Source organism: Bos javanicus, chromosome 3, assembly GCF_032452875.1.
Source record: "Bos javanicus breed banteng chromosome 3, ARS-OSU_banteng_1.0, whole genome shotgun sequence".
In the NCBI taxonomy this organism is placed as follows: domain Eukaryota; kingdom Metazoa; phylum Chordata; class Mammalia; order Artiodactyla; family Bovidae; genus Bos; species Bos javanicus.
The window spans coordinates 84779972-84799392 of NC_083870.1; the positions used below are offsets into that span (position 1 = coordinate 84779972).

The 19421-nt window shown below is 37.9% G+C and overlaps 1 protein-coding gene across 8 annotated transcripts in view; it reads right to left on the reverse strand.

The window, feature by feature from the left end:
- Positions 1 to 19421, reverse strand: part of NFIA (nuclear factor I A) — a 427927-nt gene that overhangs the window by 362300 nt on the left and 46206 nt on the right. The window contains exon 3 of one of the 8 annotated variants that reach the window (XM_061411781.1): positions 1 to 13619. This exon is cut by the window's left edge and continues 9754 nt beyond it. The exons of the other annotated variants lie outside the window; for them this stretch is intronic. Within the exon in view, the coding sequence (XP_061267765.1) occupies positions 13570 to 13619 (50 nt within the window). The 3' untranslated portion in view covers positions 1 to 13569. The remainder of the gene's footprint in view (positions 13620 to 19421) is intronic. 8 annotated transcript variants of the gene reach the window in all.

Genomic DNA, 19421 nt, shown 5'->3' on the forward strand with positions numbered 1-19421 from the left:
AATCCAGTTCCTAAAGCTACATGCCTCTAACGTCTACCACCCCCTCCACTTTCAACAAAAGACTGTCCTTTGCTACTCTATCGTGAGGCCGATAACAAATAGTATTTTTAAAGTATTTCTTGTCAATAAAAAAAAAAAGCACAATTTAAAATGGAATGTTCTAACAAAACACACTCATACATGCAGGAAATAAGGAATTTACAAGCCAACACAGGTCATTATTTAATTTTTAATTAGGTTTCACCTAACAATGGAAAACTAAGTCTTCCTTCATCCATTTAACAAAATGCTCGTTTAGAATGCTCCATGGCTTACAAAGCTTCCGAACAGATGTCTAAAATGAGAATTCAAGACTCAGGAAAATATGAAATTCACTTTACTCAGTTCTCAAGCGATCTGATAAACAAACAGCCTCACCCACTGCAGTCATGGCTGATAATTTATTTCCAGAGTCTGATGACTATATGGCAATTCACTTTGCTGATGAAACATTCTTTATTTGGGTGGGATGCACACAGATACCAACTTACCGAATGTCATTCCCACAAGATAATAGACCATAGAGAAGATGCATGCCAGGCAGTACTGCATCAAAAAACCACTTTTCACCTATCAGAAGATGCCTTAACAACCGACAATGTTTATCAAATTCACAAACCTCATTCCTGTTAGGCAAAGTTCCAAAGTTGACTTTGTTTCTTCATTAAAGCCATCTAAACTTTCTAGTACCCATGTTTTCTGCATATTTGCAGACATTAAAACTCCTTAACTTTGCAAATATTTTATAGCTACACTTGTAATGGTAGATATGTCCTGTGAACTTATTTAAATTAACTCAGGGGTCTCGCTTTCACTGTATACAAGGCTTCCTCAAATCCATAACACAATTCTACTGATACGTGAGAATTCCACAACATTATTTTGGGATCTCTAACTTCAGCCTTGCATGCATACCACTGACCTCTGTTATAACTGAGCAGCCTTGGAAGCAGAGGAAACTGGCATCACACTCTTAGGAGAGAAAAAAGGAAAAGACAAGGAGATATGGCAGATATTCCTCAGGTCACCCTCGGAGGGAAGGGAAAGAACAGGGAGATCTACGGTTTTCACCATCAAAATATCCACACGTTAGCTACAGGACTGTGAAGTTTCAAATAAACACTTGAACCAAACTCTTAGCTATGCCAAGGGATAATACATCAAAGGAACCACATGTGGACCTTCTCTCTCTTTGAGGCAGAGGCAACTGGACAAACTTTTTCCACCCATCAAGGAAGAAGTCGGTGAGCTCCTTGTGAGTGAGGTGAGCAGCCTCGCTCCACAGTTGGCCTGCTAAATGACTGAGGAGTGAGGCATCACGGTGCACCCCAGGCTCCATTTCAACCACCTGCCATTTCTGGAACACACACCCTAGGCTCCCAGCCCCATGCTCTGTCCCTTCATTTCCCCTGCCAGTCTGCAAGGCCCTCCGTTAACACCACCTCCCTCACAGAAATCATCCTCATTCTCCTCAACTAAGAATCAATATAAGCACACCTCGTTTCATGGCTCTTTGCCTTATTATGCTTCACAGATCTTGCATGTTTTACAAGCTGAAGGCCTGTGGCCACCCTGGTTGTTAAAAGATGGTTAGCATTTTTTTTTTTTTTTTTAGCAGTAAAGGATTTTTAAATTAAGACAGGTACACTGCTTTCGAAGACATAATGCTTCTGCACATTTAATAGACTATAGTGCAAACATAACTTCTATATGTACTGGGAACCAAAAAACTCACGAGACCTGCTTCATTGTGACATGCGCTTTATTTTGGGAGCCTGAGACTGAAGTTGCCATATCCCCAAGGTATGGCTGCACTGTCCTCTCTCGGGCCACGTGGGTCCTTCGTGGTCTACATTTAACAGAGCACTCGACGCGTCTTGCCTTTTCCCCTACCAATATCTGAGCGTCTGGAAGGAAAGAACATTTCCCCACTTTCACTATTTTTCTGCTATCAACATATACCATGTTACCTTATTTCTAGTAAATGATTAATAAGTTATTTGCTGAATACTTAAGATGAGTACTTCTACCAAGGCCAATGCATCCTATCCTCCTACTGGAATATAATACTCAATTTTCTCCTGATTATATTAAAATGCCCAAAACGTGGTGTCTGAAGTCAAATGTCTTCTACTCTCTTGAAGGCACTCTCAGATTACGTACTAAGAGCAAGGTAAATATAGAAAAGTGACGAGAAGAATGATAAAAGTCACCATGTACACACCATGTCCAACCTTATCAAAGATAAGCCTTTAAAAGATAAGAAGAAAAGTCCAGAACATTCTCCTGAGTAACTTTGACATGCCCTCAACTTCCAAGAAAAATCAAATATTGACAATGAAACGATTTGGCCATACTCAAAAGAAACAAACTGTGTTCTTTAAAAACCAACTTAAAAACAACAGATGGAAAAATAATCTGGAGATCATTTTCCTTTGAAAGGAGAATGGAAATAATGTTCATTTTCCCATATTGATCTTTTTAAACATATAGAGTGAATTAATCAATATTAAATAGAAAAAGAAATGTAAAATTTTATTATATCAAAACATACCTTTTTAAGTTTTAAGTGCCATCCAGAATCAGAAATCATTTATTTTTTTCCAAAGCACCCTTGCTTTTTTCATTTGTTTAGTTCATTATATTACTCAGGGAGTAGGAAATAAGAGCCATTATGATTTATAATTTTGTGTAGGGACAACTAAACTGTCCCTAACTCACTCCATCCTTTTTTTCAAGGCTCCCTGCGTTGAGAATCACGAATAATCTTGGCAAAACACTTCTTAAAACATGTCCCTGTTCAAAACCTCTGCAAGATTTCCTAATGCTTAAATCTCTAATTGGGCACTCACTGCCCTCCCCAAGACGAACCCCATTCCAACTGAATGTGTCCACTCACTTGACCTGGAACAAACCTTGCCTATTCCTGCTCCTGCACTTGCATGCATGCCTTTCCCTGGCTCTCCAGGTCTTCTCTCTAACTAATCCCTATCATCATCCCTCTTTATCAGCTCATTTCCCAACCGTCCTTCCACTAGTCAAACCCACTAGTCAAATTCAGTTGCATATAATAGCCTTCTAGACCATCTCATTTCTTCATGAATTGTCTTCTACATTTCTACACAACATGTTCTCATTTGGTGTTTATTTATTTACATATCCACAAGAATACATGTTTCATACCAGCAAGGACTACGTTGTACATATATAAGATTATATCCCTCACCAAATCCAGCACAATGGCTCACATGCTGTTGACACTCAAAACATATTTGCAAATTAAGTATTTCTAAGACATTAATTTATAAACTTTACCTTGTAAGATCAAGTTAAAGAATATACTTAAAGTAAGACTTAATGACTGAATTAAGATAAACTATGTATTATAAACAAAAACTTTAAGACATACAATTTTAAAGTGAAACTATCATTCTAATCTTATGCCTGATCTCGTCATGTTTTTAGGGCTAATACAGCATTGGAAATACTGACTAAGCAGCCTAATTTCAATTGCTCAACGCAAAATTACTATAAAAATTAACAACAAAAATCCTAAACCTTGCTGGTGACATTTTATTTCCATATATGCATAATACAATTAATGTAAACTCAATGGTAACAATTGCATACTAAATAAATGAATGTTACACCTACAAACAAGAGTACAGAAGAGTTTTGCAGGTTGATCTGAAAACTCCACCAATCCACTATACGCAAAAATGTCCCTGATTTTAAATGAGTCATAGAAAAGAAGACAGTTTACTGTACTAAGTCATCCCCTAGGAAACTAACTGCATTTGGGTGGCCATTAAAAAATAAGTTTTCAGACTAGAGTTGTGAGCTATCACACATGTAGAAGACCTGGGTAAAAACCACCTTTAACATACCCTTAATCTACAACAATAAAAAGGCAAATACACGACACTGAAAACACCTGGACAATATGAACAAGACCAGCCAAGACTTAAAAATTTTAACTGACCATGTAAAATCTACAAAGATGCTTAATAAATTCTATACACACACATACACACGTGTTCATCATACATCCAGTGAGTCATGTAATTCTACACTACTACATATAAATGATATTGTACCTTGATTTTAATCTCCTGTTAATCTCTTTACTATCTTGTTATCACTTTGGGATATGATTTAGGAACCAGAGTGTACTGGGTTTTGTTTTTAATTTTCAAAGCATACTAAAAGTGAAATATTCTAAAAAGAATACAGAAAATATTCTTAAACAAATACAAAGCATTTATTTTTTAAATGGCATAACTCAACATACTAAAGACATACCCAAGCTGCCAGTTTTCAGAGCATGGCTTTTTTATAAAAAAAAATCTATTTTGGACAAATAGGATTAAGCTTCTTAGACAATTCTTTGTTGTTTTGACTTCAACAATTTATGCAAATGAGATGTTAATTAGTGTAATTGTAACTTAAATTATGCTTGTGTAAACCTCTCCATTGGTAGAAAAGTGTGGGAATCTACACAACTGGTATTTAAAGTAGCTGTACTAACTCCCTTCTGAAAGCCCAGCATAGCAAGATCACTTTCATGTCTTTACAATTTGTTTTTATGAGGTGATAACATTTTTACAAATACCATCATTTTTGGTTTTTTATATTGTAAGTGACAGTCTGACATTTTACAACTGGCTTATTGAAAACAAGAATTGAGCACTCTAGCAGTAACGGACATTAACTGCTGAATAGAGATTCAGATGCTAATGAGGTGAGAGGGGCTCCAGAAAGTTTTGATAAATGCTACACACACTCTAACTAGCTGTGAATGTGGGTTGACAAAGAACATCTACACCAGGGTTCAATAAAATGTAACCCTTTAAATTAATCATACTGGCAGTATTTAATAGAATGCACAACAATCTCCTTTTCTGTTGGCCATAAAGCTGGAGAAACGCAAAGTCTTCACAAATGAATGCTCCCACATTTCCCACTCCACACTGCTACTTTCATTTGAACGTCTACAGCTGTTTCAAAAGTACTTACTGTAAATAGCAAAGTATAAGCAGATTTCAGAGTCTGACTCTTTCACAACAGAGGATATCATTTTTTTTCCTGCATTTTTACGCCTGGATTGAAACAAAACTCCCAAGAAAAAAACATGGAAAATTCGAGTGCCTGGTACAGAACCCAGCACATAGCAGGTTCTCAATAAATGGCATTTCTTGTTGTAGGGAATATCTGGCATCTTATTAAAAGAAAAACAGTCTGCTCATACAGGAAAAAAAAAATCAAGAGAATTCTGGAAATAAGGCCTTCTGGCTTCAAATTCACTAACTTAAGGTAGGCCTTTGTTCTTCAGGGACTTTGGGGAAACTCATTTTATAGTTTTGTGAAGAATTTACACAAAAGAAAAATTAAAATTTCCTACAGAGTAAAACTATAATGAGACTTATTATCACAAATGTCAGAGAACCTCAACTTATTTAATTTTTTGATGTTCACACTAATCAAACTCTTCTACTGATTGCAAACTTCTAGAATTCAACAGACCACAGTTCAAGAGATCACCCTTATATTTCTTAAGCAAATGGAGAACATTAACATGTTATTTCTCCTTAAAGTGACAATCCCTAATATCCTTTCTGGTTTTTGCCAATTTTAATCTTGGCAGGAAGTGGAAATCTGTGCACTCAGCAACACTGCAATCTTGCTGGCTGTCAAAATTATGTGTCAGCCAATGCCGGAGTGGTATTCTTGTCATTTCACCACGGTAAGAAACTCACCAGTCTGACATATAAAGCCTCTAAAAGTAGTGATTTATGCCAAAATGTAGATACATTTACCCGCCACCTAAATTTCATTTATAATTCCCACAATTACTATAACTTCCTCTAAATAAAAGTCTCAAATATAGCTCTAATTAATTTTATAAATCAAGGATACTTAAAAAAATCCAAGGAATGACTATGAGTGAAATAGGTTTAGATCAAAAGACAACTAAATTTTTTAAAACACACCCGTGTCTATATTAACACATTAAACTTGTTAGTATGCTTGCCTGAGGATACTGCATACTTTTTAAAAGTCATTTTCTCCCAAATAGTCTCCATGTGAACCACATATTTCCAAGTCAACAAACTAATCGTTTCTCAATAGACTGCATAAAAATGATACCTTTACCCTTCAGCGAGCACTGGTTACTTTGACTTTTTAAGAGTAAAAACTCTCTCACTTAAAAAAAAAGAAAAAGTGAACAAGTAGAGAAATGTCTGCTATGGTTTAGAAATGGCCATTTAGCCAAATTGCATACCTGTGCTGTGTCAGCGTCCTGGCAGAGCCATCTCATTCCACTGGTCTAATGGATGGCAATTGAATTTAATTAACAAAACTCCTTTGACTTCGTTTCATACTGTGCTGAATGTAATGGAATCCTCCTTCTACCCCCTCTCTCTCTTTCTCCCTCGCTTTCTCTCTCCCTCTTTCTTTTGCATTCAACTAAAAATGTCCTTAACTGCCATCTACTTTAAGAATATTAAAGGCTATACATTATACTTAAAAAATGTAATATCGTCATCTCCTTCCCCATGACTTCAATTTAGTTACTGAATTATATAACATAAAATAATTAAAAAGATACTTTGATAGTGATACACAGTATAGATTCAATTACCACAATGTATCCATTAAAGGTACTTTTATAGTATGAATAAAATGCAAATCCTCTTTATGGATCAATACCAGAACATAATTCTATTCTTCCTCTTAAAAAAAGGAAGTTAACTATTACAAATCATCCTCAAGTGAAAATGGAAAAAACATATTTCTTTGAAAGTTTTCTATTAATCTCAATATATTAAGAATGTTACTTTCTCTATTACACTCATTTTTAAACAGTAGGCCTAAATTCCAGCAATATTTGGTAATCAGTAAACAGAAAACCTGTTTACCACTCCTTCTCATATTTCTCACATTTATTTAAATTCCTGCCACTAAATTCAGAGAGACATTGCTATTAATTAAACAATCTTTCCTAAATAAAATCAAGAACACACCAAAAAAAAAAAAAAAAAACATGCGCCTAAGGGATTCTGAGTAAATATTACTACTCTGCCTAACTTTTGCCTGGCTGGGCACTCTGAGACAAGTTCCTATGATTGATTATTGTGGTATCTCTGAATCTTTGACTTTGAACCATAACCTTTTTTGCGAACAATGACAGTTGGGACTTACCATTTGCCATCTGTAGAGATGAAGGGGGGAAAAGGACTTTACATACATTAATCAACCAATTAAGAGCAGACTTAAACAAAACACTAAAGCATAATAAACCCCTGACTGCTTAATAGCCTTCTACTTTTAATAGTTGTCTTCCTGCAGTCTGCTCACAAGATTAGGAGTAATCTGTTCAAGTCTTAACAAAAATTGCATGAGGAAATGGGGGTGGAGGGGGGGTAAACCCACCCAAATCAGGCATTTCAAATTGTGAAAAATGATACTTAAAGATTCTACAGTTCAAATTAAACACTTAAGAAGCTGATCCACATACCACAGTGACAAAGAATCTCAAGTCAACATAAAATTTAGTCCTTGTCTTTACTGAAATATCTAGAATGATTCATATACACACTCTAGCCTATCATTGTGAAATATTAGATGATCACAATTTTCAAAACACCACTCACCTAATAATTTTTACTACTTCATTTGGCATGAAGTAATTTGCCCAGAGAATTTGAAGTTTCGATTTTTGGTAATATAGAGCAAATCTAGTATGAAAAATTAGGGTAAAATAAATAAAACTAGGTAAGGTTTTGCTTGACCTTTCTCTAATTAAAATGTGATCAGCAAATGTCATATTTAAACAGTAAGGCATTAACTCAGTCTCATTCATGGATAAAAAATAAACAGGAAATCAAGGAAAAAGTCAAGAATGCCCACCCTCAACAACAAACTGGAGGTTTGTTAATTCAACAACAAACTGGAGGTACTAGCCAGGGTAGTCAAGTGGGCCTTAGGAAGCATCACTACGAACAAAGCTAGTGGAGGTGATGGAATTCCAGTTGAGCTATTTCAAATCCTAAAAGATGATGCTGTGAAAGTACTGCACTAAATATGCCAGCAAATTTGGAAAACTCAGCAGTGGCCACAGGACTGGAAAAGGTCAGTTTTCATTCCAATCCCAAAGAAAGGCAATGCCAAAGAATACTCAAACTACCGCACAATTGCACCCATCTCATACGTTAGTAAAGTAATGCTCAAAATTCTCCACGCCAGGCTTCAGTAATATGTGAACCATGAACTTGCAGATGTTCAAGCTGGTTTTAGAAAAGGCAGAGGAACCAGAGATCAAATTGCCAACATCCACTGGATCACTGAAAAAGCAAGAGAGTTCCAGAAAAACATCTATTTCTGCTTTACTGACTATGCCAAAGCCTTTGACTGTGTGTATCACAACTAATTGTGGGAAATTCTGAAAGAGATGGGAATACAGATGACACCACCCTTATGGCAGAAAATGAAGAACTAAAGAGCCTCTTGATGAAAGTGAAAGAGGAGAGTAAAAAAGTTGGCTTAAAGCTCAACATTCAGAAAACAAAGATCATGGCATCCGGTCCCATCACTTCATGGCAAATAGATGGGGAAACAGTGGAAACAGTGGCTGACTTTATTTTTGGGGGCTCCAAAATCACTGCAGATGGTGACTATAGCCATGAAATTAAAAGACGTTTACTCCTTGGAAGGAAGTGAAGTGAAGTGAAGTCACTCAGTCATGTCTGACTCTTTGTGACCCCATGGACTGTAGCCTACCAGGCTCCTCCATCTTTGGGATTTTCCAGGCAAGAGTACTAGAGTGGGTTGCCATTTCCTCCTCCTTGGAAGGAAAGTTATGACAAACCTAAGCAGAGACATTACTTTGTCAACAAAGGTCTGTCTAGTCAAGGCTATAGTTTTTCCAGTAGTCATGTATGGATGTGAGAGTTGGACTATAAAGAAAGCTGAGCGCTGAAGAATTGATGCTTTTGAACTGTGGTGTTGGAGAAGACTCTTGAGAGTCCCTTGGACTGCAAGGAGATCCAACCAGTCCATTCTAAAGATCAGTCCTGGATTTTCATTCAAAGGACTGATGTTGAACCTGAAACTCCAATACTTTGGCCACCTGATGCGAAGAGCTAACTCAATGGAAAAGATCCTGATGCCGGGAAAGATTGAGGGCAGGAGGAGAAGGGGACGACAGAGAATGAAATGGCTGGATGGCATCACTGACTCAATGGACTTGAGTTTGAGTGAACTCTGGGAGTTGGTGATGGACAGGGAGGCCTGGCGTGCTGCGGTTCATGGGGTCACAAAGAGTCGGACACGACTGAGCAACTGAACTGGAACTGGAACTGCAGCCAGGGTAGTAAGAAGGTTAAGGAAAATAAAAACATAGCATTTGAACAGCAGAAATGAAAATGTATGATTATATACACAGTAAACACAAATTTACAGACAAATTTCTGGCTGAAAAATATGTAAATACAGCTACACAAAAGATCATTATTCAAACATAAACTGTATTTCTATACTGGAAACACAGAAATATATTTTTCAAAACACAATTTACAAAATCCACTTTGCAAAAAAAAATCAAGACCTGGGTGAAAAATAATACAATTTACTGAAGATAAGATGTAAAGAAATGGAGAGACATACCATGTTCATAGATGTAGTAAGGCTGACAGTAAAGGATGTCAATTTGCCTCAAATTCATCTGTAGATCTAATACATTTCTAAACAAAATCCCAATAGGATTTTTCATGAAACTTGACAAGATGATTTTAAAATATATATGAAACAGAGAGGCGAAGAATAATTAAAAACACTCCTTAAAATAAAGTGTAAAGGGTTTGCCTTATCAGATAGCAAAACTAACTTACAAAGGCTTAGTAACTAAACAGCATGGTTTTGATACAGAGTAGACAAGCTGATCTGGCTTTCCTGGTGCCTCAGTGGTAAAGAATCCACTTGCAATGTAGGAGATGCAGGAGATGCCAATTCAATCACTGTGTCAGGAAGATCCCCTGGAGGAGGGTCTGGCAACCCACTCCAGTATTCTTGCCTGGAGAATCCCAAGGACAGAGGAGCTTGGCAGGCTACAGTCCATAGGGTCACAGAGTCGGACACAAATGAAGCAACCGAGCACAAACACACACACACACACACACACACACACACACACACACATACACACACATACATACACACACACACCCCCCAACAAGCTGATCACTGTAACAGAACAGTGAGTCTAAATACAGACCCACACAAATATGAAAACTTAATAAACGACAGAACACTGAAGATCATATACAAATAGAGAAACTATTTAATGATATAATGAAAACTATTATTCAGAGAAAAAGATGAAATTAGATCCCTACCTCATACTATACACCAAAAATACATTCCAAGTGGAATACAAAGTTAAATGTGAGACGAATATTTAAAGATGTATGACAAATACAAGGTATCTCTAAACTCAAAGGATATCTTAAGACACAAAAGGACTAACTGTAAAACAAAGGATTAATAATATATATATTAAAATTAAGAATTTTTGGTCATCAAAGATACCTTAAAGAAAATCAAGGACAAGCCACAACTATGAAAAGATATTTGCAAACATAAAACACAAAGGGACAGAAATAAGAATGTGTGAAGAACTTCTACAAATTAAAAAAAAAGATAAGCAACAGAAAAAAATGAGTAAAAGTCATGAGGGTTTATGTCATAGAAAAGGAAAGATAGTGGTTCATAAGTATACAAAAAAGGTACTTAATCTCATTAGCAATCAAATTAGAAATGTAAAATAAGACCACACTGAAATATCATTTTATAACCACCAGAATGGCAAAAAGCAAAAATTTGACAATGACAACTGTTGGGTTCCCCTGGTAAAGAATCTGCCTGCAATGCAGGAGACCTGGGTTCAATCCCTCGGTTAGGAAGACCCCCTGGAGAAGAGAATGGCTACCTAGTCCAGTAGTCTGACCTGGAGAATTCCACGGACTGTATACTCCATGGGGTCGCAAAGAGTCAGATGCGACTGAATGACTTTCACTTTCACTTCACTTTTCAAGTGCTGGAAAGCATAAATATAAACAGAATCTTTTAAACACTGCTACTGTGTAACTTCTATGCAGAGTACCTCATGCAAAATGCTAGGTTGGATGACTCAGCTGGAATCAAGATTGCCAGCAGAAATACCAACAGCCTCAGATATCAGGTTGTTGATATGTGAATGCGTTTCTAATTTGATACCACTGTAATGGCAGAAAGTGAAGAGGAACTAAAGAGCCTCTTGAAGGTGAAAGAGGACAGTGAAAACACTGGCTTAAAACTCAACATTCAAATAACTAAGATCATGGCATCCAGTTCCATCACTTTGTGGCAAATAGATGGGGGAAAAGTGGAAACAGTTACAGATTTTATTTTCCTGGCTCCAAAATCACTGCAGTTGGTGACTATGGCCACGAAATTAAAAGACACTTGTTCCTTGGGAGAAAAGCTGTGACAAACCTAGACAGCATATTAAAAAGCAGAGACATCACTTTGCTGACAAAGATCGGTATATTCAAAGCTATGGTTTTTCCAGTAGTCATGTATGGATGTGAGAGTTGGACTGTAAAGAAGGCTAAGCGCTGAAGAATAGATGCTTTTGAATTGTGGTGCTGGAGAAGACTCTTGAGAGTCCCTTGGACTGCAAGGAGATCAAACCAGTCAATTCTAAAGGAAATCAGTCCTGAATATTCACTGCAAGGACTGATGCTGAAGCTGAAGCTCCAGTACTTTGGCCACCGGATGCAAAGAGTTGACTCATTGGAAAAGACTCTGACTCTGGGAAAGATTGAGGGCAGGAGGAAAAGGGGGTGACAGAGGATGAGATAGTTGGATGGCATCACCAACTCAATGGACATGAGTTTACACAAACTCCGGGAGATAGTGAAGGACAGAGAAGCCTGGCATGCTGCAGTACATGGGGTCACAAACAGATGGATACAATCTAGGGACTGAACAACAATTATCAGTGAGTGTATATAGGTACAACTACTTAATAAAATAATATTATCTTTATAAAAAATGCAATACTTACATGCTCTACGATTCAACAATTCTACTTCTAGGTCTATACCCTAAAGAAGCTCTTACACACACTGTCCAGAAAACATGCTACTGTTAATAACAAGAAGAATAAAGAATAACAAGGCAAATAAAGGACAGAAATGACATGGACCTAACAGAAGCAGAAAATATTAAGAAGAGGTGGCAAGAATACACAGAAGAACTATACAGAAAAGATTTTCATGACCCAGATGACCATGATGGTGTGCTCACTCACCTAGAGCCAGACATCCTGGAATGTGAAGTCAAGTGGGCCTTAGGAAGCATCACATGAACAAAGCTAGTGGAGGTGATGGAATTCCAGTTGAGCTATTTCAAACCCTAAAAGATGATGCTGTGAAAGTGCTGCACTCAATATGCCAGCAAATTTGGAAAACTCAGCAGTGGCCACAGGACTCAAAAAGGTCAGTTTTCATTGCAATCCCAAAAAAGGCAATGCCAAAGAATGTTCAAACTACACACAATTGCATTCATCTCACAAACTAGCAAAGTAATGCTCAAAATTCTCCAAGCCAGGCTTCAAAAGTACATGAACCGTGAACTTCCAGATGTTCAAGTTGGTTTTAGAAAGGCAGAGGAACCAGAGATCAAATTGCCACTAGCCACTGGATCAGCAAAAAAGCACGAAAGTTCAAAAAAAACATCTACTTCTGCTTTATTGACTACACCAGAGGCTTTGACTGTGTGTATCACAACAAACTGTGGAAAATTCTTCAAGAGATGGGAATACCAGACCTCCTGACCTGCCTCATGAGAAATGTGTATGCAGATCAAGAAGGAACAGTTAGAACTGGACATGGAACAATAGACTGGTTCCATATCAGGAAAGGAGTATGTCAAGGCTGCATACTGTCACCCTGCTTATTTAACTTATATGCAGAGCACACCATGCGAAATGCCAGGCTGAATGAAGCACAAGCTGGAATCAAGATTGCCAGGAGAAATATCAATAACCTCAGCTATACAGATGACACCACCCTTATGGCAGAAAGCAAAGAGGAACTAAAGAGCCTCTGATGAAAGTAAAAGAGGAGAATGAAACAGCTGGCTTAAAACTCAACATTCAGAAAACAGATCATGGCATCCGGTCCCATCACTTCATAGCAAATAGATGGGGAAACAATGACAGACTTTATTTTCCTGGGCTTCAAAATCACTTCAGATAGTGACTGCAACCATGAAATGAAAAGACACTTGCTCCTTGGAAGAAAATCGATGACCAACCTAGACAGCATATTAAAAAGTAGAAACATTACTTTGCCAACAAAGGTCTGTCTAGTTAAAGCTATGGTGTTTCCAGTAGTCATACATGGATATGAGAGTTGGAATATAAAGAAAACTGAGCGCAGAAGAATTGATGCTTTTGGTTTTTTTATTTAATTAATTTTAATTTATTTATTTTACTTTACAATATTGTATTGGTTTTGCCATACATTGACTTGAATCTGCCATGAGTGTACATGAGTTCCCTGCCCTGAACCCCCTCCCACCCATCCCTCTGGGTCATCCCAGTGCACCAGCCCCGAGCACACTGTATCATGCATCAAACCTGGAGAATTGATGCTTTTGAACTGTGGTGTTGGAGAAGGCTCCTGAGAATCTGTTGGACTGCAAGGAGATCTAACCAGTCCATCCTAAAGGAAATCAGTCCTGAATATTCATTGGAAGGACTGACGCTGAAGCTGAAACTCCAATACTTTGGCCACCTGATGCGAAGAACTGACTCACTGGAAAAGACCCTAATGCCGGGAAAGATCGAAGGCGCGAGGAGAAGGGGACGACAGAGGATGAGATGGCTGGATGGCATCACCGACTCAATGGACATGAGTTTGAGTAAGCTCCGGGAGTTGATGGTGGATAGGGAGGCCTGGTGTGCTGCAGTCCATGGGGTCTCAAAGAGTCGGACATGACTGAGCAACTGAACTGAATAACAAGAAACTGGCAAGATCACATCGCTCCATTACACAGTGGCATGTTATACAAGAAAAAGAAGAAGAAATCACAGTACAGTTGACCTCGGGACAACACAGGGATAGAGGCACTGACCCCCACACAGCTGAAAATCTGTATAAAACTTGAAAGTCAGCCCTCCATGTCCACAGTTCCACATCTTGGGTTCAACCCCCGTGGATCATGTAGTACTGAAATACTTATTTATTTTTTAAAAATCGCATATAAGTGGCCCTGCTGCTGCTGCTGCGTCGCTTCAGTCGTGTCCGAGTCTGTGCAACCCCATAGACAGCAGCCCACCAGGGTCCCCTATCCCTGGGATTCTCCAGGCAAGAACACTGGAGTGGGTTGCCATTTCCTTATCCAATGCATGAAAGTGAAAAGTGAAAGGGAAGCCGTGTCCGACTCTTCGCAATCCCATGGACTACAGCTGTAAGTGGCCCTGGTATGGGTCAAACCCATGTTGTTCAAGGATCAACACTCTATACAGATCACCCTTTAACAACAGGACATTAGAAACATTATATTAGAAACATAATGTTGAGTGAAAATGCAATTTCCAGAAGCACCAATGTATGTATGTATGTGTGTATAAAGTGAAAGTGGAAAGTCGCTCAGTCATGTCTGACTCTCTTCCACCCCATGATTATAGCCCACCAGGCTCCTCTGTCCATGGAATTCTCCAGTCAAGAATACTAGAGTGGGTTGCCCTGCCCTTCCCCAGGGGATCTTCCTGACCAAGGGATCAAAGCTGGGTCTCCCACATTACAGGCGGATTCTTTACTGTCTGAGCCACCAAAGAAGTGCCATAGAGGTATATTTACTCTTTATGAAATTTACTAACAAGCCAAAACTGAAATATATTTAGTACACATTGGTGATAAAAACCTTTCTTCTAAAGGAGGGGACTGATAAACACAATCCTCATGATAATGGGAGGATTTCAGGGGGTTATTTTTAGGGAACATGGAAGTAAATACAAGGTATTGCTAGTGGACTCTTCCTTGAGTTGGGTAGGGGGTAGCTAGGTCTTCACTATCATGTGTCATAAATTCCACATATTTTCACATTGAAAAGTAGTGAAAGTCAGTAAGAAATCAAACCAGTAATGTTTATTAAAAGGATTTTTTGCAATATCCTAGAACCTCCAGCAACAGGTCTGAAACAAGTTTAAAAGAAATACATTTGAGTGTCTATTTTGGATTATTTTCATAATGCTTTTTCCTCCAAGAAAATATATGAGTAGTCAAATTAGAAAAAAAAAATCTTCATTCCTTTTTACTTGACTAGTGTGAATAATTTGTATTTTACATCTAATCTCCAATTCCCATACAAAAATTGAGGGTACAGTGATCATGGAGGGAACTTCCGGATGGACAGATCGAAACAGCAGATAATCCACATGTCTGTTCGACTTAAAATGCATCATTCAGTCTTTTAACAATCTATTTCATTTCTCGATTATGCTTGGTTTCAAAGAAATCTCTATTCCTAGAAAGAGGTTAAGAAAGGATGATGATACAGGCTTGCTGTAAAGAGCTACGCAGCCTCTCTCTCTCACACACACACACATCATATATCACATACATGAGAAAAGATCAACAAGGTGGGATTTTTGTGGTTTGGCAGAAAGGAAATGATAAATGAATACAAAGCTTCCTTCCAATGATAAACATTCAATACCTGGTTATAGACCTGAGATCCTATGAATGATCTCCAAAACAAATTTTTTAGAAATCTGACCAAACATGAGTGGCATCCAGTACTGAAAGATGAACTGAACGTGAGGATTCCCTATTTCATCACAGGTCCAGTCAGAATTTCACCATTTTTGTAGGTACATAGATACCCCATTCTTTAAAAAGGTGTTCTGGCTCAAAACACCTTACCAGGTATAGTGAATTAAGAAACTGCAAGAGCAACATCTAGCCATCCATACTTCCCCAGAGCGAAGACAATCATCTTCTCTCAGATACAAAAAATAATCAGAGAATTAAGTAATAATTAAATGAGCTAGAATTTCACTGATAGGCATTATAGTGGCTGATATTAAGTTACTCTCTACCAGTCAAGATCTCTCTACTCTGTGCCACCTGAACAAACACTCCTCACCCGCTGGGAGGTGTTCAAGCAGCTACACAGGAGAAAGAAAGAAAATGACCAGTACAAGAAAGGCCAGGAGTGTATTGCGAGGCAGCATCGACTACCTTACAAAATCAGAAAAGAAGAATTTTTTTCCCTAGATGCTATAATTTCACTTATTAAATATCTCCTTTAGAGATCAATAGTACTTTAAGGAATAGAAAAATTAGAGTGCTTCTTATAATTCAAGGTCTTAACATTAAACATAAGTTTAGCATAATTTTAAGAAAGGAAAAAAATAGAGATGTTTACCTGACGCCTTACTTTTTGTCATTTAAAGATAATTTTTGAGTTACTGTATGAATACAATATTTAAACAGATATTTCTCCTTCCCAAGATTCCTACTTCCCTGTAAGCAGCTAGCCCTACATTGACCTTGACCTGAATCTTACACTTCAGAAATAAAGTGGAATTGCAGGAACATATATAAGTAAATGCACATTTTCTCATTATAGTTTAAACATTTATAAGATACCCCAGTCCTCTGAAGCACACTGGGAAAATCCCACACTTTATATCACATTGCAAAGTGCAGGTTGGTACACTATCCTCTCTGTAACTTTGAGATCCAATTAGAATGTTAAGGGGAAAAGTACATTCTAGTTTCCATTCCTCACTGGAATATTGCTGGTGTTGCTCACCAAAGAAGGCAGTCAGAATTTGGTCCCTTTTAGCAGTCTATGAAAACACAAAAGAAGACTTATTCCCGGTCTCTTTATTTTTTTTCCCCCAGTCTCTTTAAAGCAAATTATTTTTTATATGATTTTATGTTTTTCTATTATTAAAGTTTTAGTTAAAAAAAAAGAAATGCATATTCCATCAAAATCCCTCCATTATCCTTTGCTGAAACCAGTAGGAGCTTTTAGATATGAAAACAGGGCCAGACAGAAACACTTTCTGGGAAAGTCTGCAGTGGAATGGTTTTGATAATGAACATGCCTAGAGAAATAAAATTGTGAATGCTGTATGTGTTGGGGGGAAGAAACTCTTATCTTCAGTTGGGTTCTGTTTCCCTTAGAGAGGCTTATGTTACCTACAATCAATAGGTCTCCAATTAAACAAAGAAGATTTACATACGCTGGTGCATTTTGGAGCTAATGAAATTGGTCTACCAGTTTTAATGAGAGTAAAGTATTGGACAGGAGCGGGGGGACGTGTGAGTTCATCGTATATAATTGGACCCAGCTCCTTAATTTGGATCTTTACCTTTTCTACCACTACTGCCCTTGGCCTCTCCCAACTTAGGAGAAGTAACCATGCCAAAATCTATCCTATTCAGCGAGGATAGACAAACAAACCTGCAAATGCTCACGAGAGATAAGGCTATGATTGACAGACACTTTCCCTGTAGAACAGGACTGTCTGTGATTCAAAACCAGAAAATGTGTGTGTTCATCCTGAGGAGAGGATTCCCTTTTTAATCAAGATTGTGCTCTTCACAAATTTAACAGCATGGAATTAAAATCCTTTCTCCCTCTCCTATCAGAGTAGCTAGCACACAGTAGGTACTTGATAAATCCCTGTTGCTATAATATAGAAACGGATTTCTTCACATACACAGTGCAGCAATGGCTATACTACTCTATCACCTCCAAATCATTTTTCCTAGGAAAACAGTTGTGGTAAAAGCTAACACCAAGACCTTAGACAGAAAAACAAATAGCCTATATAATTTTTATAAATAAGTCCAATATCACCAAAGCTTTACTGTCAGAATTATAATTTATTTATTCTGAATTGGCAACCCATTCCAGTGTTCCTGTCTGGAAAACCCTAGGGAGAAAGGAGTCTGGCAAGCTACGGTCCATAGGATTGTAAAGAGTCAGACACAACTGAGCAAGCATGCACTCACGTGCGTATGTGTATATATGTGCACATACATGTGTGTGTGTGTATAGTGGGTAAAGACCTGGCAGAGAAACAGGTTGCCCCTATATGTTCTGTGCACTAAAATTCTCATTTATGTCTTTGCATGTGCTCTCTCCAGTTTCAAGGTTAGTCGTGTCCACTGGTTCACTCAATCCAGAAAGGTAATTTACTTGTGTTAATTATCCCACATTTGTCTCAATACACCCTGTCCTTATTTAAACACTACATTTATTGTTTTGATAACAAATAAGAACCTTCAATCGGAGAAGGCAATGGCACCCCACTCCAGTACTCTTGCCTGGAAAATCCCATGGACGGAGGAGCCTGGTGGGCTGCAGTCCACGGGGTCACTAAGAGTCGGATACGACTGAGCGACTTCACTTTCACTTTTCACTTTCATGCATTGAAGAAGGAAATGGCAACCCACTCCAGTGTTCTTGCCTGGAGAATCCCAGGGATGGGGGAGCCTGGTGGGCTGCCTTCTATGGAGTCGCACAGAGTCGGACACGACTGAAGTGGCTTAGCAGCTTAGCAAGAACCTTCAATAATGCACAGCATTTTGAAAGGGGCCTTGTCACAAGCATAAGTCACTCCATAACACTAAGTTCCTTAAGTCCTGAATTCCCTTCTCAGAGTTCAGCCCCTGCCTCCGAAAGCTCAAGAATCCAAGGCTAAGACATCAGAGTTTACTGAAACATCACCCTGGTGGGAATCTGCGACTGGGGACTCATTTCAAATTTAAAGATGAGCAATCCTTTTTCCAGATGTCGGACTTAGACAATGAGAATCCCTTGAAACAATTTTCCTCTAAATAAGTGATTAAACAACAGCAAAGAGTATTATACTGACTCACAAATATAGACTCATAATTCTCCTGAATACATATAATTTAAAATATATAGCATTAATGAGCATTGTTTATCATTAACGTGTTCAGTTTTATTCACATCTCATGAAAAAAAAAAAAAAATGGGAAACCAAAGAAAACAGAATTAAGGCCAGATCTGAAAAAATGCCATCCAGGATTACAAGTAAGTTAAGTGTGGGCACGGAAAGAGGAGAGAGACAGGGAGATTCTAAAGATTAGTAGCAAAAATGGAAAAATGTTCAAAGGTGTCAAAACTTTTATTATTTGGAAATAAGACACTCTTAAAGGAAACATCAGATATTCCTAAACTCATCAAGTAAATCCTGATATCTGTATCCAAGGGGTTTGTTTCATCTGACGTCAACATGATTTTCCCTGGAAGAAATGAACTGCTGACATTCCGTGAACTCTATCTTT